General features: G+C 47.1%; 1 protein-coding gene across 6 annotated transcripts in view; it reads left to right on the forward strand.

Moving 5' to 3' along the window:
* TTC12 (tetratricopeptide repeat domain 12) overlaps window positions 1-12,634 on the forward strand; it is a 47,546-nt gene extending 34,912 nt beyond the window's left edge. For 2 of the 6 annotated variants that reach the window (XM_090265948.1, XM_090265953.1), the window contains 9 exons: window positions 3,277-3,369; window positions 4,365-4,425; window positions 5,205-5,342; window positions 5,837-5,935; window positions 6,374-6,442; window positions 8,819-8,920; window positions 10,160-10,259; window positions 11,191-11,416; window positions 12,480-12,634. In XM_090265948.1, the coding sequence (XP_090122074.1) occupies window positions 3,277-3,369; window positions 4,365-4,425; window positions 5,205-5,342; window positions 5,837-5,935; window positions 6,374-6,442; window positions 8,819-8,920; window positions 10,160-10,259; window positions 11,191-11,416; window positions 12,480-12,555 (964 nt within the window). In that variant the 3' untranslated portion in view covers window positions 12,556-12,634. The remainder of the gene's footprint in view (window positions 1-3,276; window positions 3,370-4,364; window positions 4,426-5,204; window positions 5,343-5,836; window positions 5,936-6,373; window positions 6,443-8,818; window positions 8,921-10,159; window positions 10,260-11,190; window positions 11,417-12,479) is intronic. The other 4 variants (XM_090265950.1, XM_090265951.1, XM_090265952.1 and 1 more) reach the window with 4 other exon arrangements.
* Window positions 12,635-20,634: the final 8,000 nt, after the last annotated feature.

Raw genomic sequence — 20,634 nt, forward strand, 5'->3', positions numbered from 1 at the left:
TCTATCTACAGGGACAGCTGCTTGTCAGCAAAGCAGAAAGTGTGCTAACAAAAAAGGAGATGAGAAAGAGTAAGATGGGACACCCTGTTCTCTTTTGTCCAGTTAGTATGTGCATTTTGTCACAAGGAGAGGACACCTAGTTGTTTAATGTCTCCCAGGACAAAAACCAAGATGACCTCAGACTGCCAGCTCCTCTTATGTATGATTCACATTTATTAGCATTCCTCTTCAAGAATGAGAAAAACAGACATAAATTGGTGAAGGAGGAATCTGAACTAATTGTAAAATAAGTGATTTGTGACAGCAGGAGCACTGCAGAATACTCCTAAGGAAGCTGAGGATTTGAAGTTACCTAAGACCTTATAAACCGCCCATCCCAGCCCCACGCAGCACTCATGTCTCATCTGAGGTGTCCTAGCAGTTACATGCATGGTGTGCATGATGCTTCAGGGAAGAGTCCAGCATTTTCATTATATTTCTCTCAATTTGATTGGGGTGGGCACTATAATAACTGATGGACTGAGGGTCTTTCCCCAGCTAATGAAAGGATGTGGTTCTTATCTCCCAAGGCAGTTCCTCCCATCTAGGAGGTTTTTGTTGATGAAAAATTATCTCCTTTCACTGAATACAAACTTCCTGCCCCATTCCAGTCTAGAATAATTCTGCCTCTCTATACTGAGGCCTTGGTTCAGTCTACTGGAGGCCTACAGAATGCATCAACTCTCCCACTTTCCAGTGCTTGAGGTAACCTGGTCTTTTCCAGGTAAGGCATCCTGGTTTCCCTCAGGTAATTTGACTTCCAGACCCCTCCTAGGAAAAGCTGCTAAGTAAATCCAGTAGCATAGATGTAGGTGACTGGAGCCCACACGCCTAAATATAAAAGCCTCATCTGATGGGCTCTTTTCTTTTTCTCCCATTACTGCCTGGTGGCATTTGGCCCTATTGGTGCCATCTTCCTGGCCCTCCTACCCCTTGGTTTTCCTTCTTGGTTTCCTTTTTGAGCCCCCTTTGTGTTGTCACCCTTCCAAGTCAGGGACCCCAGGATCCTACCGCCGGCCTTCCTCTCATCCATGGCCTTAGCTATCGCCTATAAGTATCTCTCTCACAAGTGCTAGAAGAAAACACGCTCTGCCTCTGCACATCTACATCTCAGCACCACAAATGTTATAGACTTAATAATTCCAAAGACCAGGCCCTTTACCTGAACTTTCTGTCCTTCTAAGTGGCTTTTTCATCTACCCAGTTGCCTAAGCCAGATTCCTGAGAGCTCTCCTGGATGCCCCCCAACATCTGTAAGATGATGGTATATTGTCAGTCCTACCTCTTCCACATCTCCTGCATTCATTTCCTTCTGGCTCCTTTCCAACATCTCTGATCATTCCTTCTAGGTCATTGTGAGCACCTTTCCTCTCCACTGTACCTCTTTTTCTGCCTCCGCCTTGGTTCAGTCTCTTAACCTTTAGTCTTGTCAATCCTCATTTTCTCCCAGAGAATTCCCTGCCTCCTGAACTACTTACTCCAGTCCAGCTTCTGCTATACCACCAAAGGGATTTGTCTACCATGCATATCTGTTCTACGATTTCCCTACTTAAAACACTAAAATAACTACTGCCTATAAGACTAATTCTCCAATTACTGAGAAATATAGTACCTAGGAATCATCTGGGGACTTTGTTTAAATGCAGCCTCCTTCCACTCAAACTGAGAGGGGCTCAAGAACCTGCCTCCCCCTAAACACACACACACACACACAACCAAGTAAGTCCTCTACCAAGCACACTGGGGACACATGGTCCTGCAGGGTAAGGTACAACTTTCCAGCAGGCCATAAGAGGCCCACCATGACCCAGCTGGCTCTCCAGCTCTCGGGCCTCGCTGTTCCCTATCCTCTCCTCACACCCTAAGCACTAGCTATAAGGAACTGCTAGCAGTCCCCAAGTATGCCCTGCTATTTTATCTTCATCATCTTTGTGACTGCTGTGCGCTGTGCTCGAAATGCTCTATTCTTGTACCCATGTGCCTGACTCTGGCCTACAAGCTCCTTGGAGCTCGAACATTCTTTTTTTTCATCATTGTAGCCCAAGAACCTACCGCATTGCCTGGTATGTAGTCAGTGCTCAGTAAGCCTTGTTGATTGAATAAGGAACAAAAACCCAACAGAACACTCTCAAGTGACAACTGAAATGTCATCTGCTCTGTGAAGCCTTCTTCATCTCCATCGTCCCACACCTCCCACCAAGTAGACTGTGCCCACTTGACACAAATCTGTTTCTAACATGTCACCTCACACACATGTCACTGTAGGAGAGCAGGTGCTTAGTACTGTGTCCCAGTACTGAGCACAACACTGAGCATACTCTGGGTGCTGAGTATGGGTCTTTTGGGTGGACAGATGACTCTTACTTCATCCTGGTGCCAGTCTTTTAGGGCAGCCTGAGATTGCATTAGGTTTGGTTTTTTTTTTTTTTTTTGGCAGCTCCACCAAACCCTAATAACCTTTAAATCTTTTTCATATGATGAACCAATCATAAAGCAGGTCTTCCAATTCTCTTACTTATACAGAGTTTCCACCTCTCAGTGGAGTAGTTGAGTTTAATTGTATTAAATTTCATCTGTTATACTTAGTAGCCTGTCAAAATCTTGTGAAATCTTTATTCCATCTCCCCCTCATTAGGTGGCCCTTCTACTTTAGTCATCAGCAGATTAGTAAGCATGCCATTTAGATGTCATTTCTGTGATTGAAGTTGGACAAGCCAGAGTCACATGGTAGAAGCACCAGAGATTCCTTCCAAGTTGTCATCTGATAATCAGTGAATTTTGGTTAAAACTGTTCAGCCCCCTGGGACTTCACATTAAGTGGTAGAGCCATTCTTGTGGCACAGCAGTCCCCAACCTTTTTAGCACCAGGGACCAGTTTCATGGGAGACAATTTTTCTAGGGACCAAGGTGAGGGGGGATGGTTTGGAGATGATTCAAGTAGATTACATTTAAGCTCACCTCCTGCTGTGTGGCCCAGTTCCTAAAAGGCCCGGACTGGTACTACTCAGTGGACTAGAGGTTGGGGCGGGGGGTGGGGGGTTCCCTGTTGTAGAATAATGTCTGTTTCATCAGGGTGGGCAAGGAGCTGGGCTTCCTAGGAGGGCATGGCAAGGTCACCCCTTCAGCTTATTTCATCTGTATGCTGACTCCTTCCTGGCCTCTTTGCAAGGTCTTCTTGTTGGAAATGCTATTAGTTGGAAGATTGTGGACTCTGAGGTTGTTATGGATTTTTTGCAGATTGTTGGAAGCCCTGGTGTCATTTCTTGAATTCTCCGATAAGAGGGCCAACTCAGCCATGGGACTGCTCACAGACTTGGCTCTGGAAGAAGGGTAATTTTTATTTACAGAAATTGACATTTCTTCTTCAACTATTGTTGAAGCATCACAAGATTCACTGAGTAGGAGGGCTGATGTCTCCCAGGGGGCTGCGGTTGGCCACCCCTATTCCAGTCCCTCTGAGTGCAGGGGGACCCAGTCCGCATTGGGGTTGGAGCCAGTATTGCACTTAAAACAGTACCTCTCACAGTAAGCAAGCCTACTGTGTGTTGGAGAAGCTTCTTCCCCTTAATCAACACCTAATTGGAACTGCCTAGCAAATGTGTACTGAGTAAATGTGAGTAAGAGAGAGGGAATGCACAGTGAAATGTATTCTCCTCTTGGGTTGCCAATAGCATTATGGATGACCATGCCCCCTTTTATTCTTGCTTAGCTGCTAAGGAATACAGTAAGGTTTTGCATTTTTCATAATTCTTAAGTGGTTTCTTTTTTTTTTTTTTTCAGTGCATCTTGTTTTTTTAAATGTCCTCGCTAACTTTAGGGCATCTTGCTTAGAAATGATCATAAAGAGAGAGCTGCTTGTGCTCCTAGACAGCCCTTGGCACAGGCTGGGAACGTACTAGCTGCTCTAGTGTGTAGAGACATATATGTGCCTGGGCCCTCTTCCTGGCTATGACGAGGAAACATGCTTGCACTGTGTTTCCTGATGCACGACACGCAGCGTAGGCTCAGAGCAAGAGGAGGGCAGAGGTAGTGGCAGGTCAGTGTGGCAGAAGCCTACAGATACCAGCAATTTCTGCATAAGTTCTGCCATCTGAGGTCTGAGGTCTGTCATTTAATGTCAAAAGCAATTCTTCAGGCTTAGAGAAATCAAACCCACATTATCTGCCTATGGATATTCTCTTTTGTTTCAGAAGGAATCATCCAGGCACACTGCAAATCACAGGGGCCCAGAGTTTGTGAATGTTCACCCCATTACCAGAGACATTGTGTTTATCTTACAGTTTCTACCATGTAGAAATAAGTCATGGCTGATAATTTCTCAACAGATTCCAAGTCTGGTTCCAGGCCAACCTTCCAGGTGTTCTCCCGGTGCTCACAGGTGTTCTGGTGAGCAAGTCCTCATTTTTATCTATGATAGACACTCAGAAACATGAGCAGAGCCGTTTAGACACAATTTACACTCCAGAACTGTTGTCTCTCAGGTTCACTAATTATTTATTCACAGCTGCAATTTACACAATTCTTAGTTATTCAAACAACCGCAGTTGGGACAGGTGGAGATGGCAGATGGACAGGGCTTATTACGGGGCAGAAAGAGCTGGAGGTGGACTCTGCATCTTAGGCGAAGGTGGAGAGAGTTTGTCAGTGTTCATCTGTCCCCTTCTGACCCTAAGTCTCATCTAAATGCCATGTGCAACCCTGTCCCATGAATGAAAGTTATCTGGTCCGGAGAGCAAGTATGGTGATTTGAACTAATGAGACAGAAAGTATAAGGGGATGTGAGAGTTCTCCTAGGGGAGGGTGCTGTGACTGTACCCACTCCTTAGTGAGCCACAAACGTTTCAGGGACCTTAGCATATTCACAGCCCGGTATTTCAGATGTGGAAATGGAAGCTCTGAGAATGGATGGGACTGCCTGTGGTCTCCAAGCTGCTTGGTGGTAACCCTGGGATTGAGCCCTAAGCCTCTCTATTCCAGGCCAAGGTGCTTCAGGGTCTATCCCTGTGTGCCTCCACCCTTTTGCCAGCATGACCCCACTGAGACCCTGGTGTGACATTCCACTCCCTGGTTCTTGGTGTTTTGGTGAACAAGGGATGTCAATGGAGATTTTGCCGGCATCACTTGCCTGCTCTCTGCACATTTGCTTTCTCTTGATTCGCTTTTAGAAGAGAGACCCCAAGGTAACCAGCACCTCAGCTCTCAGTCAGTGTATTGCCATCATGGGAAACCTCAGTGCTGAGGCTGCAGCCCGAAGACAGATGTCTGCCTCTGAAGAATTTGGGGATGCCTGTTTAGGCCTCATGGTATTTTAGCTTTTCTACTTAAAGCTGGTCTTTTATCTGCTTTTGGGGTGTTGGCTTCTTAATTATCTGGCTTTTCCAAAGATTCTGTTTGAAGGTGCTGGACCCAGTGGCCTATCCCTTCTGTAACCATAGGTTTTATGGGTAGCTGGCCTTAACAGGCCCTCCACGTCAGGGTTCATTCACCCTGGAGAGGGTGCAAGGGTTTTCTGGCGGAGTTGGCTTGACCACCTGTTTGAGCAGCTCACCCTTCAGTTTAAACACAGGAACAGGCTGAACCATAGTCACATGGTGGAGGCACAAGAGACTCCTTGAGCGTCTCCTATATAACACTAACTCGTAGGCTGGTCTGGTCTTGCATCTCCCCATGTCACTTAGGTTCATTACATTGACCATTTAGGGAGTGTGAGTAATCCTGAGACCACCGCCAAAGGGAAGAGATGACTTAAAAGCTGCAAGGCAGAAAGGTCATGGGTTACCTTGTCTTGTTTCCAAAGGCCAGGTGTGAGGAGGATGTGGACCTCTTCAGAGATGTCATATATACACTCCTGGGACTCCTCATGAACTTGTGTCTTCAGTCCCCCTTTGTCTCTGAGGTACAGTGTTCTTTCCTCCATACGTGGAACCCTGGGACAGCCTAAACACATTCTGTTGCATAGAACTGTTCTCATTTTCACAAAGAGAAAGAAGCCCATGGACTCCAACACTGGCAGTGGGAATGGGGAAAGCTGGGTGGATGTTCTATCACTTTGCTTCAGTGAGGGACAGATGAGTCTCTCAGTCAGGTACTCATTCAGAAAACTGAGTGTTACATGTCCAGAGTGTGCTAAGCACAGTGCTAGGTCCTGCATTTAAGAAGTGAAATAAAATGTGGTATTTCCTTGTAGTCAGAGGAGACATACACCACAAGAAATAAGAGCGTTGGGGAATAGGAGGGAGTGGCCAGTTATATTCAAGGGCTCTGAGGGAACTCCACAGAGGATTCAGAGTGCCCGAACATTCAGACGTCCTTCTCCCTGTCCCCATGGTTGCAGGTTTGGGCCACGGAGGTGAGCAGGAGATGCATGTCTCTACTGAACAGCCAGGATGGAGGAATCCTGACAGTAAGGTTCTCCCAGGGAAATCCAGAAACAGTTTTCCTTGTTGTTCTCCTTTTGTTTTGGTTTAATATTAATTCATCTTACCCTTTCGAAACCATTGTATCTTTGAGATTCTGCTGACTCTCTGAGGTACGAGGAGGACATGCTCCTCAGAATGATGCCCGTAATGACATAAACATCAAATTTGCCTACCCTTTCATGGGACTTGGTAACCCCCACCCATTGCCCATTCTAGAGCCCCCTAGAATTCAGGAGCCCTCTTCTGTCTGGTCTGTAACTTAATAGCTTATACAGTGTACCTTATATGATTTGTCCTATTTCAAGATATCCTTGTGCAAATGGAACAGGTTAAGTGATTTTATGTGGAATCTCTTTTTCCATAATCTACAAAACCAAACTCATACTTTCAAGCCAATGATCCTGGAGGTTGTTTATGCATAATGGTTTTAGCCTCCTTGGAGATATATGCTGGAATGGCTTTTTTACTTCTATTTCTGACATTTGAATAAGAAGACTGAGAAGGCCAACGGTGAGCACAGTGCATCAGGAGAATGTTAATATGGTTCAAGAAGCTATTTGCCATCATCCAGGATGTGTTACAGACTCACATCAGGAATCACCCCAAATTTTCCACTTATTAGGTCAGGACCTAAAGCCTAAAAAAACAATTAGGGTCACATCCAGGGCAGGTTATAGGGTTATAGTAAAGGTTATACTAGGGTTATAGTAAAGGTTCTGAGTAGATCAAATATGTCCTGTGTGGAGCTAGCATGCTCAATTTCCCTAAAGTCAGTTCAGACATTGTAGGCTGAGGGTTTTTAACCTGGGCTTTAGGAATGTGTGGTAGGTGTTCAGTTAATTCTTAGTGTATGTGTATGTTCATGGGTGAGGGTCAATATAGCTTTTATCAGATCCTAAAAAAAGATCCATGGTCCCAAAAATGCTGGGCACCATTTTCTTGGGTAGTTGGGGTTTTTCTGGATGGTCTAAATCTGAAGCTGGGCCAGTGCTAGTTATATGCTAACCCTTTAAGGACTCTCTTGGCCAGACTTTCCCAGGGCTCTTCATGTGCACAGCTGGGTGCTGGCCAGAGTGTTGAACAAGGCAGCAGCTTCAGAGGGGAATTAGATCCTTCCTTAGGGTGCTCTCCCTACTGTCTTGAGCCTGAAAGGGATCTGTACTGTAAACTGTAGCAATGCTCTAGCACCTGTGGGAAGCAGATTAGGGAAACAAGGTTGATAATATGCTAAAACACAAGTTTATGCCTTCTCCCTCTGGAGACCTCATTAAAATGAGACTAAAGGAATTAGGGGGGAAAAGTAGGACCCCCACATTGACAAAGTGAACAGGCAGAAGGAAACCAATGGGTAAGTAGTTTCTGGAAGATGGAAAACTGCTGCAAGAGTGGTAATTAATTAGGCAGAGCTGGAGGAACCTTAGCATAGAGCACAGATTGAGAGGAAAACAGCTGGGAAGGTAGCAGGTTTGTCTTGCAGAATCCTGGAAATGATCAAAACTTCAAACTACCAGCTACAACAGAGGGCAGAAGTGAGAGATGAGGGGACTGTACTCAGCAGCCAGGCAGCCATCCCTCATGCATAAAATCTGAGCACTTTTCTTGAACTGAAAGGCCAGAGAGAATATTTTTGCTGTCTAGTATTTGTGAATACCACCTTTCCACCTGCTTGCCAACAGACTCCCCATAAACCCAGCATGCCAAAACATGTTTTTATTGCTTCTTTCATAAATGTGACTGGGCAGCTAAGGGTCACCAGGCATTTAGGGAAAGCCCTACACATAAACAGAAAAGCCAAAATAATCAGGAAAATTGACTCCAAAAAAACTATAGATGATTTAGGAAATAGGAAAAAATTAATAACTATTACTTATATCCTTAAAAAATTCAAAGAAGTATTATAACCAAACTATAGTAACAGCTTGCTATTTCAAAAAATTAGAACTGGAAATCTCCCAGAAAATAGACAAAGATTCAGAACAGATAGAGGAAAAGCTACAAGACCCAGAGGATCAATCCAGGAAGTCTGCCATCTAATAAGGGCCTGATGTCAGCACCGCGGAGCATCCAGGGCAGCACTTCCTACCCCAGAGGTGAACAGGTTGGCCTTGGGTAAAGCTGAAGTGAGCTGGGCCTCTGTGCCCAGGGCAATGTCTGCAGCCCTTTGAATTGCCTACCTCGCAGCTGTGCTAAAAACAACAGTGCTCGCTGTCTCTTACTTGGCCATTAGGTATTTTTAAAATCAAGGTGCACATTTTGCTTCCAATATTACTGATTGTTTTTACCTCACCCTTGTTAACTTTTAAAGGTCTTCAGCATGTCTGAAAAGACCTTAATCATCCTTTACTTTCTGCTTCCCTCAGAGAGCTGCTGGTGTTCTTAGCCGTACCCTTTCTTCCTCTCTGAAACTTGTGGAGGAGGCCCTAAGAGCAGGAGTGGTGAAGAAGATGATTAAATTCCTGAAGGTAAAATAATACCATTGGTTACATACAGCCTCTGAAATTTCCAGAAACATTTTTTGGGGGGAACAGAATTGAGGTATTGCTATATCACTCTTGCTAGGTTTTAGACTTGAACAGGGATTCTCTTCCGCCTATCCACCCAGACTATGCTCTGAACATCAACAAAAGATTGTTGAGTATATAAGTAAACTATTCATTAGATACATCCATAAAAACTGCTTATCATTTAAGCCTAACTTAAAAATGTATGGCCTCTGTCATGAAAAAGGTGGTCTGGGTTTCTCAGGCCTCTTATCTTGTTCATTTTCCTGCTCGTGATGCTTTATCCAGTTACCTGGAGAATGTTGGCTATACCTTTACTTATGAGATATGTAGGGTGCAGTTACCATGTGACAAAAGGGTGTTCGAGTTTTCCTTGCACTGTGAGTGCAGTGCATCTAATCAAGTAGGTGCAACAGTTAACTAGACTCATGTGGAAGGGCGAGGTGACTTACTCAGCTGCCTGTGGTTTATATGTCCAGTGAGTTGACTCACTCATGTTAGGGTCGTGACCCCATGGAAGACTTACTCATAAAACTACAGGCTTTGTGGGGCCAGGAAGCATGTTCTGTTGTGTGGTTGGAGCTGCTGCTGGGTCATGGGCAGTATGGAGAGGGCAGGATAGTGAGTCTGAGTTTAGGCTGCTACTTGGATGATGACCGTTGTTCACTCTGTGTAATTCTTGCAAACCTGCCAGAGGCTGCTGATGGTATGCTCACACATGTGCACTTTAAAGACCTGGCATTGGGTGATTTTAAGGCTTATGATTTGACAGTTGTCACCTCTTAAACTTATCTAGGTTCATGATGTTCTCCGTGCAGGCAGGACAGCCTTGGCAAGTCAGCCCTCATTCTCAAATGGTGAAACAAACTGGAGGCCTTCCCTCCCTTTTTGGTAGATCAGTCAGTCAACAGCATCTTTCTCTTCTCAGCCTTTCTCATAAAGCCTTTCACAGGTAATTACTCATGTTTACGTGACAGGCCTACATTCTTACTGGGTGTGGGCTGTGCTAGAGAGGACATGAGTGACACTCCCTCTGGCTGAGATCCGGCCTGCTCATCAGGAAGCACACACCATTCTCAGTGGGACTCTGGTTTAGAAGTTCAGGAAGTCATGAGCACGATCACAATTGCTCACTGTGATTTCTAGCCAAGAACAAACATAGCATCGATTGTATTTTTCTAATTTCATTCACAAATCTAGACCGGAGGCCGGACTGCATCACACTATGCTGTGAAGACACTAGCCATCTGCACTAATAGTTACCACGAAGCGCGAGAGGAAGTGATAAGACTGGATAAAAGTAAGTGATGCGTTCAGTAAGCAGAGCCCATATCTCAGAGGTTAAGCCATCCTCAAAGCTGCAAAGGGAACTGCAGGTGAGCAGTGAGGAGAGGCTTAGCATAATGCCACTAACCTGACCCAGACTTCAGCAGTGTTTACAAGGTAAGATGTCATTTCACCTCCAGCTCTAAAAGCACTCAGTTAGCCTTCAGCTGTGCATAGGTAGCAGGTCCAGGTTGGAGACCCAGCTGCAGAACAGTTCCCAGATAACAGGGTTGACATTGGGAGCTACGTCCTCTCACCAAGTTAAATTGAAATTGTTTCTAAAGCATTTTGCTTAGACTGACCTAACATGGATTCTCTTCTTTCACCTGGGGAAGGGGGAGAAACGGCTTCAACTTTGTGAACAGGGAGAATAATCGGAGTGTGAGCCTAGCCTTAGTCTAGTAACTGAAATTGGCTGCAGTCATTGGTGGCAGGGCTCCTAGCCGAGGCAGCCTGCTGATGTTCTCCGTGACACCTCCTCTGGAGTGCACGGGAAGGAAATGAGTGGGGCCCCTCCATGCAGGCAGGACTCTGTCTTCTGGGCCCTGTTGCTTGCACTGCAGTCCAGGGCGCAGGCCTGTGGCCTCCCACTCAGGAGCTATCAGGTGGAGAGTAGAGGTTAAGACGGACTTTAAAGAAGACAGGCCTGTTTCTGCATAGCATTCATCCACACACCCTCCACATCGTGCCAGGCACTGCCCTAGCCTGTGAGGTAAGTCAGAGACACAGCAAGGAACTGAAGGCACTAAATAACTTTTTGCTGAGCGAGGCAGTGTCATGCTCTCTCTTAGAGCTCCTGGGGGAGCTCAGCATCCACTGGCTCCTCCTTGTGTCTCTCATGTCCCTTTGCAGCCTCCTATTTGGGATTTGGAGGGACCGATGCATGTTCTCCTCCCTCCCTGCAGAGTTCAGTATTCTGATGACACTGCTCAGCTCCGAGGATGAGATCCTGGTGGGCAACGCTGCCCTCTGCCTGGGGAACTGCATGGAGGTGCCGCAGTTGGCATCCTCCCTGCTGAAGACAGACGTAGTGCGGCTCTTGTTGAAGATCGTGGGCGGTGATGCACAAGAGACAGCCGTGCAGCTGAATGCAGGGATCGCATTGGGGAAGCTGTGCACGGCCGAGCCAAGGTACGCTGGGGTGGCCTTGTTGGTCACATTTCAGAACAAGCAGGCCAGGGCCAGCCAGGGTATCATGTTGTGGCTGGGACTCCTGGGACTCTGGCCCACGGAACCCTGTGGGGATCCCTAGGAGCCCTGGTCCCTTCCCCACAGACAGGTACTGGGTCCCAGTAGCTGTCTTGGGGGGAAGCCCTCCCTCCAGCTCCACCCGAGAGGGAAGACTTTTATCCAGCAGGGTTTTGTTCCGTGCCCACACTGTGTTTGTCTTCTCTCCCTTCCACTTCCTCATTCCCCATCTTTCTTTCCTTCTCTCCTTTCCTCCCTCCCACACCATTTCTCCTCTCTCCCTCCTTCTCTCTCCTCTACTCTTCCAAAAAAAGCTAGTGCTCTCACTTCATTTTTGTTTTGCCCAGGACCTCAGCCTATAGGAGAATGTCCAGTGAAGGTAGCATTCTCATGCTGGAGAAAGATAAAACAAGAGGTCAGCAAGCCAGGGCAAGAGACCTTTGCTTTAACTGTGTACATTGCTTCTCTCTGGCTCACACTTCTGTCCTGCTCAGGTCCTATTCTGATGCACTTCAGCACTAGTCATTCATTCTCCCGGAAGGTGCCCACCTGTGGCTGTGTGCTGGAGCCCTGGCACAGAGGGGGTGGCTTCCTTGGCAGGGGTGTCTGTGACCTGCCTGGTTCCTTCCTCCACAGCCTGTGCCTCTGATTCCGCCTCTGTAGAATGAGGGTTGGCCTGAATGACATCTAAAGGCCTTTCAAGTTCTGTCTGATTGTTCAAATGGAAGGAATGGATAAAATCTGTCTTCCACAGAAAGCAAGGATCTTTAGCTAGCATGAGCTCAAAGCGGCAAGCTGCTGGGAAGTCCCCTTGAGCAAGGTGCCATCAGATGAGCCTGTCCCATCTGTCACTCACAGCAAGAATGTTGTGGGCCTCCTTGAGGACTCCCAGGGCCACAGCCACAGCCCCTTTCCACTCTCCCAGCCAGGTCTCCCTGAGGGCAGACGGCTGTGGCCACCAGGTCTGCACACATATGTCCTGGAGCTTATATTCTGATTATGACAGGTTTACTACTCAACTGAGAGAGCTTCATGGGATAGAAATCCTCAACTCTACCATGAAGCACATCAAGGATTCTTGAGAGACATGGTGTCTGTGCAAACGTATGACTGTATGCTCTGGGTTATTCCTGTGCTAATAAAGACTTTTTAAGAGATCCAGTCCTAACTGAATATTGATTTTCCGAGTACTGGCCTATTGTTGATTTTCATTGGTAACAAGAAAGAGGGTATCAGGCCGGCTTCTATGGCAGGAACTACAATGGCCCGCTCAGCATTCATCACATAAGGCTGTGCACCTCCAACGCCCCGGCTCAGTGGAAACTCCCTGTCCAGCAGAGGTTTCGGGATCATGGATAAGAGACCAAATTTACCCAGGACTCTTTCTTTTGTCTGGAGCGAGGAGAGGTGGCAAATCTCTAGTGGAGAAGTGCATTGAACACTTTCTCCTGGTTCCTTTATTGAGTAGGGGATTCGGGAGATACAAGGTCAAAACTTATGAATCATCAATAAGCTTTAGATGCTTGGGTTACAGATGAGTTACTGATTACAGATATCAATATAAAGAACACAGTGACCAGTGTTTGTCAGGGTCTGTTAAATATCCTGGCACCACCTGACATCGGGTGCAATGCTTTTACACACTCTTTGCTACACACTGTTTGTAGTTAAAAAAGAGATAAGAAAAGCAGAGCAAACTCTAGAGCATAATATACAGTCTTAAAATCCAATTCCCACGGGAACCTCCTGCGTGATCTTCGAGTCATGTCTGCTTCTACCCTCCCCAGTGTTCCGGTTGAGTCTGACAAGGCTCTCAGGACCCTGGCTCACGGTTTGGGCTACAATTCTTGAAACCACACAGAATGGTCCCTACAATCACACCCTCCTGGTAATGTCCCTTCTGACCTGCAGTGGCTGGACTCTCACCAACGTAAGGACATGTGTCCCAGAATTCCTTGTAAGAAACACTTCTAGAAGGGAACTGTGTTCTGCCAACCTAATTCCCTCCCTTCCCCTTTTGTTGCTTTCTGCTGGCTACATGCTAAAAACATCAGGCTTCCAACTGTGGCATCTCGGCATCTGTTTTCCAGCTGTGGAGTGTAAGAGACAGCTGCAGTGGCACCCATGGTGGCAGCCTCCTGAGGCCTGGCCTGGCCCTGTGGCACATGCATTGGAATTCAGTGTGACCAGTGGTGGCTGGTGGCTCCCCCACAGGCAGCTCTGTACAGTCCGCAGAATCACTCCTGGAAGTGCCACCTGGTGCTCTCCTCCAGTCCATCTAATGATGATGTGATGACCCCATTCTGTGTGTGAGGGGATCTATTTCTGCACTGAACTCTCACAAATATATTTCTTTCCCTAATCCACCTTCCATTCTCACTCATTCCCTAAAGGCTCTGCTCCCTTGCACTTGCCCCAGGTCCATTCTCAAACTGTCAGGGCCACCTCTGGACCCCAAGTCCCTAATGAAAAGTCCAGTAAGTGACATGCCTCTTCCACTTCTCAGTACATGCACACTTGACCCTTTTAGGGGAGGAGGCAGGGCCTGTACAGTGCAGTGAATGTCAAGAGTCTCAGACCTATGGTCCTACCCTGCTACCTAGCAGCTCTGTGACTTCAGGCAAGTCACTTAACCTCTCTGAGCTTTGGTAGCTGCTTCTGGAAAAGCTAGAATAATACTGGTCCAACCAATCTCCTATATTGCTGTGAAGATTAGATGACATTTTAGAGGTAATGGTGCTTTGGGAATTATAAAAGTGCTAAACAAATATATTATCAGGCTCCATGTCAAGGTTGAGGGAGTTGACTAGGGTGTCAGGTGGGTTAAATCTGGGAAGGGATAAAACACATGTTCTCTAAGGAGTCAGAGCCAGACAACTTCTGGACCACGTAAGAAAGGAAATCCTCATTCTAGGAGATTTTGTTCATCACACCCAAAGAAATGTTTCTTCTCTGGTGAGGTAGCTCTTAGCTTATATTAAGAACTTCTGTTCCTGAAACCGAGATAGATAATTGGCCCTTTGGGGAGCTGGAATGAAACCAATAGCCCTAAGACGCCCAGTGTGGGATGTGTGCATCCGTGGGGGCTGCCGTAAGCTTGCTGGAGTACTCTCTGATGGTGCTGTCGCTCTGTCCCTGGGTGGCAGGCCAATGGCAGGCCACAGTAAAGAGGCTAGGACCTGCCCGCTTAGTCCCATCGTGCAAACAAACACACCTCAAGAGGTTACTTAATTGCAAAGGGAGGTGGCTTGATGCTAAACAGAACACAGAGAAAATTAGAGGCTGCACAATTGGCTCTTTTCAGAGAGTTCAGTGAAGCTTTAAAAATGGAAAAGGCTGCCTGTGTACGTAACCAGCAGGCTTGTCACCTCTGGTCTGAAGTTCAGGCCCCTCCTCCTCCTGTCTTCAGCTGCTCTCCTCCCTGGATCTCTTCCCCAGAGAGTGGGTAGTGTCAAATTATACCATTCTCTTTGCTTCAGAGTGCCTGCCTGCCCAGAGCAGTAACCTCCGCTTTGGAGGAGGGTCTGGTTGCACCTGAGGAGCTCCCTCCTCTTGCAGGTGGGAAGATATGTTTTACATGCTGGTGTTCTCATCTCCAGTGCTGAGCCTACCCTCCTGAATCTTGTTACCTGTAACACATGCTACTGTGCAGGGCTCCCAGGCAGCACAGAAGATACCCATTTACAGGTTGAAGATGGGGCTCACCTCTTTGTCCCAGGAGCCACTAGCACCATCTTTCCCACCCTCAGGTCACGGCTTCTTTCTAGAAAGCAGTCTGTGGTTCCACAGCAAAGAAGTTGGGGTTGCCCGTCCTAGGGAGGATGTGACCACGATGGAACATAATAACCAACCTGAAGCCACTGCAGAGGTGTTGGACAGTGATAGCAACCGGCTGTCCTAGGCAATGCGACGATGGCAGTTCTAGAGGGCAGCAAGGCAGGGCTGAGTGTAAATGTTGGGAGAACATACCAGGAAGGGGCAGGACATGCTATACTAGGTCAGGACGCTATTGTAAGCACTTTCCCAATGATCTGTGAGGACAAGAACTTGGCTTGAAGAACTGAGTGAAGAAGAGTACTTACTACCTGGCAGTATCCTGAGTCCAGATGACATTTAATCATCCATGATTTTTTTTTTTTTTTTAAGCAAAAGCTCCCATTTTCTGAATGCCTTGAAAATACAGACTCTCCAGAGGGCTCAGTAATTTACTTCCTGATCTGATTCACTTCCTTCCCTGTGGGCCTGCCACTGAGGGCCTACAGAGAGAGAATAAGTCCTGCTCACTCCTCCCAAAGGCCCTGTGAGGTAGGTGCCATCTCCACTTCACAGGCAAGGAAACTAAGGTATAAAGACATGAAGACAATGCATACCTCTTACCCAGGGTCACATAGCCTATAAGCAGGAAAGCCAGAATTTGACCCCAGCCTGTATTTGTCACTTCTGCATGTAAAACGTCCTTCCACTTACTAAATGTGTCCTGAGGAAAAGTTACCTAATTTTCCTGAGTTTCAGTTCCCTTTCTTATAAAGTGGGAGCCAATTCGCCCTACCTATGGAGTTCTGTGGTTGGACAGGACATACATAAAGCTCCTGGCACAGATGACTGAAAAAACAGAAGCCCTTTACTTATAGTGACTTAATTTTAGGCAAGAAATTACCATGAACTCCCTCCCACCCTCACATATCTGCTCATCCTGTTATGTAGTTCATCTTTTCCAGACTAGCAGTTATTTACCTGTTCCATTTGCCTTTTCCTCTCTCCTGTGCCTGGTGGCACACATGAGGTCCCTCAAGACCCAGCTAACTGCCCGCCAGAAGCCTGTCTTCTCTTACCCCCTCCAAGGTGCCAGGCCTGGACCAGTTTGGGTTCTGAGCACACCCAGGACTCACCAATGGGGTGGCAGTGCTCCTGGCCAGGAACTGTGTGACTGGGGTGCTGCATTTACATCAGCAGTGGTGTGCCGTGGACCGGGAGTCCAGACCCTCTGCAAGGGCCGTAGTTGCTAAGATCAGTGCCCCAAAGTTCCCTCCCCAAACAGATGTTCCCCTGTCATTTGCTATTTGTCCTCAATTTAAAATCAGGAAAACCTGTTGATTCCAAGTACACATACATCAGGATATCTTTAGTTCTTTCCTCATCAGACCCCAGGAGCAGGAGGTACCCCTCCTGCCGAGCACTCTGGAAAAGAGGCATGGGTAACAGCTGGCCCGTGTCTCATCACCTCAGACAGCCCCCCGTCCTGCTGCTGTGTGCCAGGAAACCACTGGGCTTCTGTGATCTGAAGCCTGCTGGATGACTCTTTGTAAACAAGACCTCACATTTGATCTCAGTTTCAAAACAGCAAAATAAAAGAATGGGTTATCCTTGGGTCTGATTCTGCCCTGGGGCCAAGATCAGATTCCTCTGGATGCTCTCAGGCTCAGCCCTGGTTGGGAGTATAGAGGTGCCAGCCCAGCAGTGGGACCAGACTGCTGATCTGCTGTGACAGCCGCCCCCAGTCCGGGGTCTGCCTAGGTCCGGAGCTGGGTTCCCGTTGTGTTGGGCTGGAAGGAGGTACTCAGTGTGAGTGAGGCTGGCTGCCAGACGCACCAGTTCAGCACAGCCTGAGCATCACTCCCCTTATCACATGTCTGTCTCCAGCTTCACATTTGCACTTTTAATCTTCAGCAGCTCCATCTGCTGATTCAGATTTCTTACTTGAGCCATGAGTCCACACAGACACATGCATGCACTTGCAGGCTTCATCTCTCTGCAGCCAAGGGATGAATTTCCACAGAAAAATGGGTGAATTCATGTGCAATGGGGATTTAGGCTAGATCAAAGCACAGTAAGATAATCAGAAATATTGGAATGAATGGTAAGGAAAAAGGCTTCTAGAATGTCCAAAATGAAAATAATTTAGGGACCATCTAGTTCAGCATCTGTTTTATTGGAATCCATCTGATTTTATTTGCTAAATGCAATGCTAAAAAATATGTTGCCCACGTTACCCTCCTTCCCCCTCCCCCCAATTTACAAATAAGGGAATCAAGACTCTGAAAAGCCAGGTGAGCTGTCCTCCGTGTGGCAAAACCCTCTGGACAGAGGGGGCAGAGAAGAAGGATTGGGACTCAAGACAGCCCCTGAGGAGCAGTAACTGCAGTGGCAGAACTTGAAGCAGGTGTCCTGACACCTGGGCTCACAGCCCAGCTGCACCTCATATTACCGAGCCTTGTAGTTGCCTTGTCTACGTAAGGTGGGGTGGGGAGCATAATACCTACTTCGTGATTTTGTCATCAGGATTAAATGAGATGATTTCTGTAAAACTCTCAGCCTCCTTCTGGGCACACAACAGCCACTGTTTTTGTCATTATGCTGGAGTCCACTGCCTCTGTAGGTGCCACCTGGCTGACCATCATGTGTGCTCTTTTCCTGAGTTCTTAAGTATGAGGATTTTTCATCAGAATTGAAAGGGTCTGATTTTGCCAAAAGGTGGGGGATAGAGAAGTGGGCTTCCCAGTTCAGTATTACCCAGGATGTAGACTGGCCAGCAGAATTGGAGGGCTGGGCTGGGCTGGGCTGGGCTGGGGAGGGTGGCTGGTGGGAGTCCAGGTGTGGTGGGGGGCATGCACAGGAAAGCAGAAAGGATTAAGACCCATATTCAGTGAGATTAGACTCTGCTGAGTTTGGCCCTACATTATTAATAATGGGGGAAATAAGGATAAGGCAGGCACTGGATTTGGTGATTAGGTGAACTTGCATTGCTGAAATAGCCCCAGGCAGGTCTCCCTGTCTCACTGGTATCCAGAGCCATCCTTCACACTGAAGCCAGAATAACCCTCTTAGACACCACTTCCATTATGCCACGCCCCTTCTCAGGCACCTTCTCTAACTGCCAGCCTGGCAGCCTGTCTTCTGGGCAAGGACAAGGGCAAACCCCTCTGCTGCGTGTTTGCCTGTGAGTGTACTGTGTGTGCATGTACGTGTGGGTGTGTGTGGTCAAGTGGTAGGGAGAGCAGAGTGCTTTTTAATTTCCTGAAATTTTGCTGATGAGGCACTCACATTAGCTTAAACTACCATAAGAAATATATATATATTCCTTGCACTGAGTGGGAGTAAGAGCTATGATTCATAAGTTTTAAGTATAATTAAAAATGAGCATGTCTATTATTGCCCCTCAAATATCAATAAAACCATACCTGCCTTTGCACATTACCCATGAGAGTGATCTCCTGAGCCTTACCTCAAAGCCGACTTGGTTTTAGGGTCATATTCTGGCCCCACCTAAGCTAGCCACTCATTAGCACTGACCCTGGGTCCCCCATCCTTGTGGGTCACCACAGCACTCCAGCACCTCATGGAAGCCTGAGGCCTCCTTGTGAATGGCAGCTTCCCACCGAGCGCTCTTTTCCTAGACCAGCTGCCCCACGTCTGCATTCATTCTGCTCGCTCCCACCCTGATGCTCCAGCTCCTGCTGTCCTCCCACTCCCCTCTCCTCTCTAAATCCTACACATCCCCGAAGCCCCAACACAATCAATGTGGCTGGTGCCTTTGATTAAATACTTACTAAGATTCAGATCCTGCCTAATGACGTGGGAACTGTTACTATTCTCCCTTTACAGGAGAGGGAGCTGAGGCGAGGAGGGGCGCAGCAACTCCTGGAAGACCTGCCTTGAATCCCTGCAGTCACGTGCTTGGCTGAAGTCCTCTTCAGCCCACATGACTCATTCTGTCTCGGGCACCCTACTGTGGTGCCCTTCACTTTTAAATACTTCACTTCTGTGTCTTTCTTTCTCTTTAATAAGAAATTAAATTCTAGCTGGAGGACCTCGAAGACTTCTTCTGTAAAAACTCTTATGGACAAGAAAAAGAGAACTAGGTGTATACAGAAGGTGTTTACTAACCTTACTTCAAGGACAGGCCATTTGGGAGGGTACATCCTTGAGTCTGTGCTTGGCAGTGTCTTCAAGAGCCTGTAGGTGAGTCGCCATTAATGACGGCAGCATCCCTCTCAGTCATGAATTATCTGTCATCCAAGTCACTGGATCCCCATCCTCAGAAAAGTATGTGGCTGCTTCCATGATTGTTCCTCATCATATCCACAGGACATAGAATGAAATGGTCCCCCCTCAGGTTTCTTCTGAGCAAAAGTAGTCAAAGGGTTTCACCCAAAGCCCCCACCCAGACAATCCTGGTGTTTTGGGCAAAGCCCTCAGCCTTGCAGCCTGTCTTCTGTGCAAGATAATAGTAGCCTTACATAGGAAACTTCTTTTAACTTCTTCAAAGGGCTTTCATGTCACTGTTTCCAGTTCATGTGCACAATGCCCTGTCAGGTAGGTATCATTATTTCCCATGAGAGATGCAGTGTCTTATCCACAATTTCCCAAGGAAATCATGGCTGAGTCAGGACCAGAGTTCAGCCTTTCCCTGGTCCCCACTGCGCACTGCCTAGCCCTATCTCTTCTGCCATTAATATGCTGTCCCAACTGATGTACATACAGCAAAGTAGCCAGTTCTTGTCACTTGCTCCCTGAGCATGAAAAAAGAAATGAAACTCTAACCCCTTTAAGGTTTTATCTAAAAGCCTTGCTAATCCATTAACAGTCTGTTAGATAACAACGAAATCTCCCTGCTGCAAAGGATTACCTTCCCATACAAGACACATGAATGGAGGCTTGGGGTGGAGGTGCGCGTGCAGAGGCCAGGTCACTTTCTTGGTGAAAATGGAGGTGCTCAGATTTTCCACCACTGCTGTCCTCACTCAGATAGGAGGGAAAAGGCTAGCCCAGGGTCTCTTGTTGAATCAAGCAGCTCCTCAGCCAGTCGTTTAAATCACAGCTTGAGGCCTGGCTGGTGTGGCTCAGTGGATTCAACACTGGCCTGTGAACCGAAGGGTTGCTGTTTCTATTTCCAGTCAGGGCACAGGCCTGGGTTGCAGGCTGGGTCCCCAGTTGGGGGCATGCAAGAAGCAGCCACACATTGATGTTTCTCTCCCTCTCTTTCCCCTTCCATTCCCCTCCTCTCTAAAAATTAAATAAATAAAATATTTTAAAAAACAAATGATGGCTTGATTCTTAGAAGTTCCTTATTCGTTCAATAAATACCTATCAAGCACCTACTACATGCCAAACAATGTGTTAGACTATATAAACTGACTTTGGGTAAACGGGTAATACTTCCT

This window comes from Furipterus horrens, unplaced genomic scaffold, assembly GCF_987537825.1.
Source record: "Furipterus horrens unplaced genomic scaffold, mFurHor1.1.pri manual_scaffold_2, whole genome shotgun sequence".
In the NCBI taxonomy this organism is placed as follows: domain Eukaryota; kingdom Metazoa; phylum Chordata; class Mammalia; order Chiroptera; family Furipteridae; genus Furipterus; species Furipterus horrens.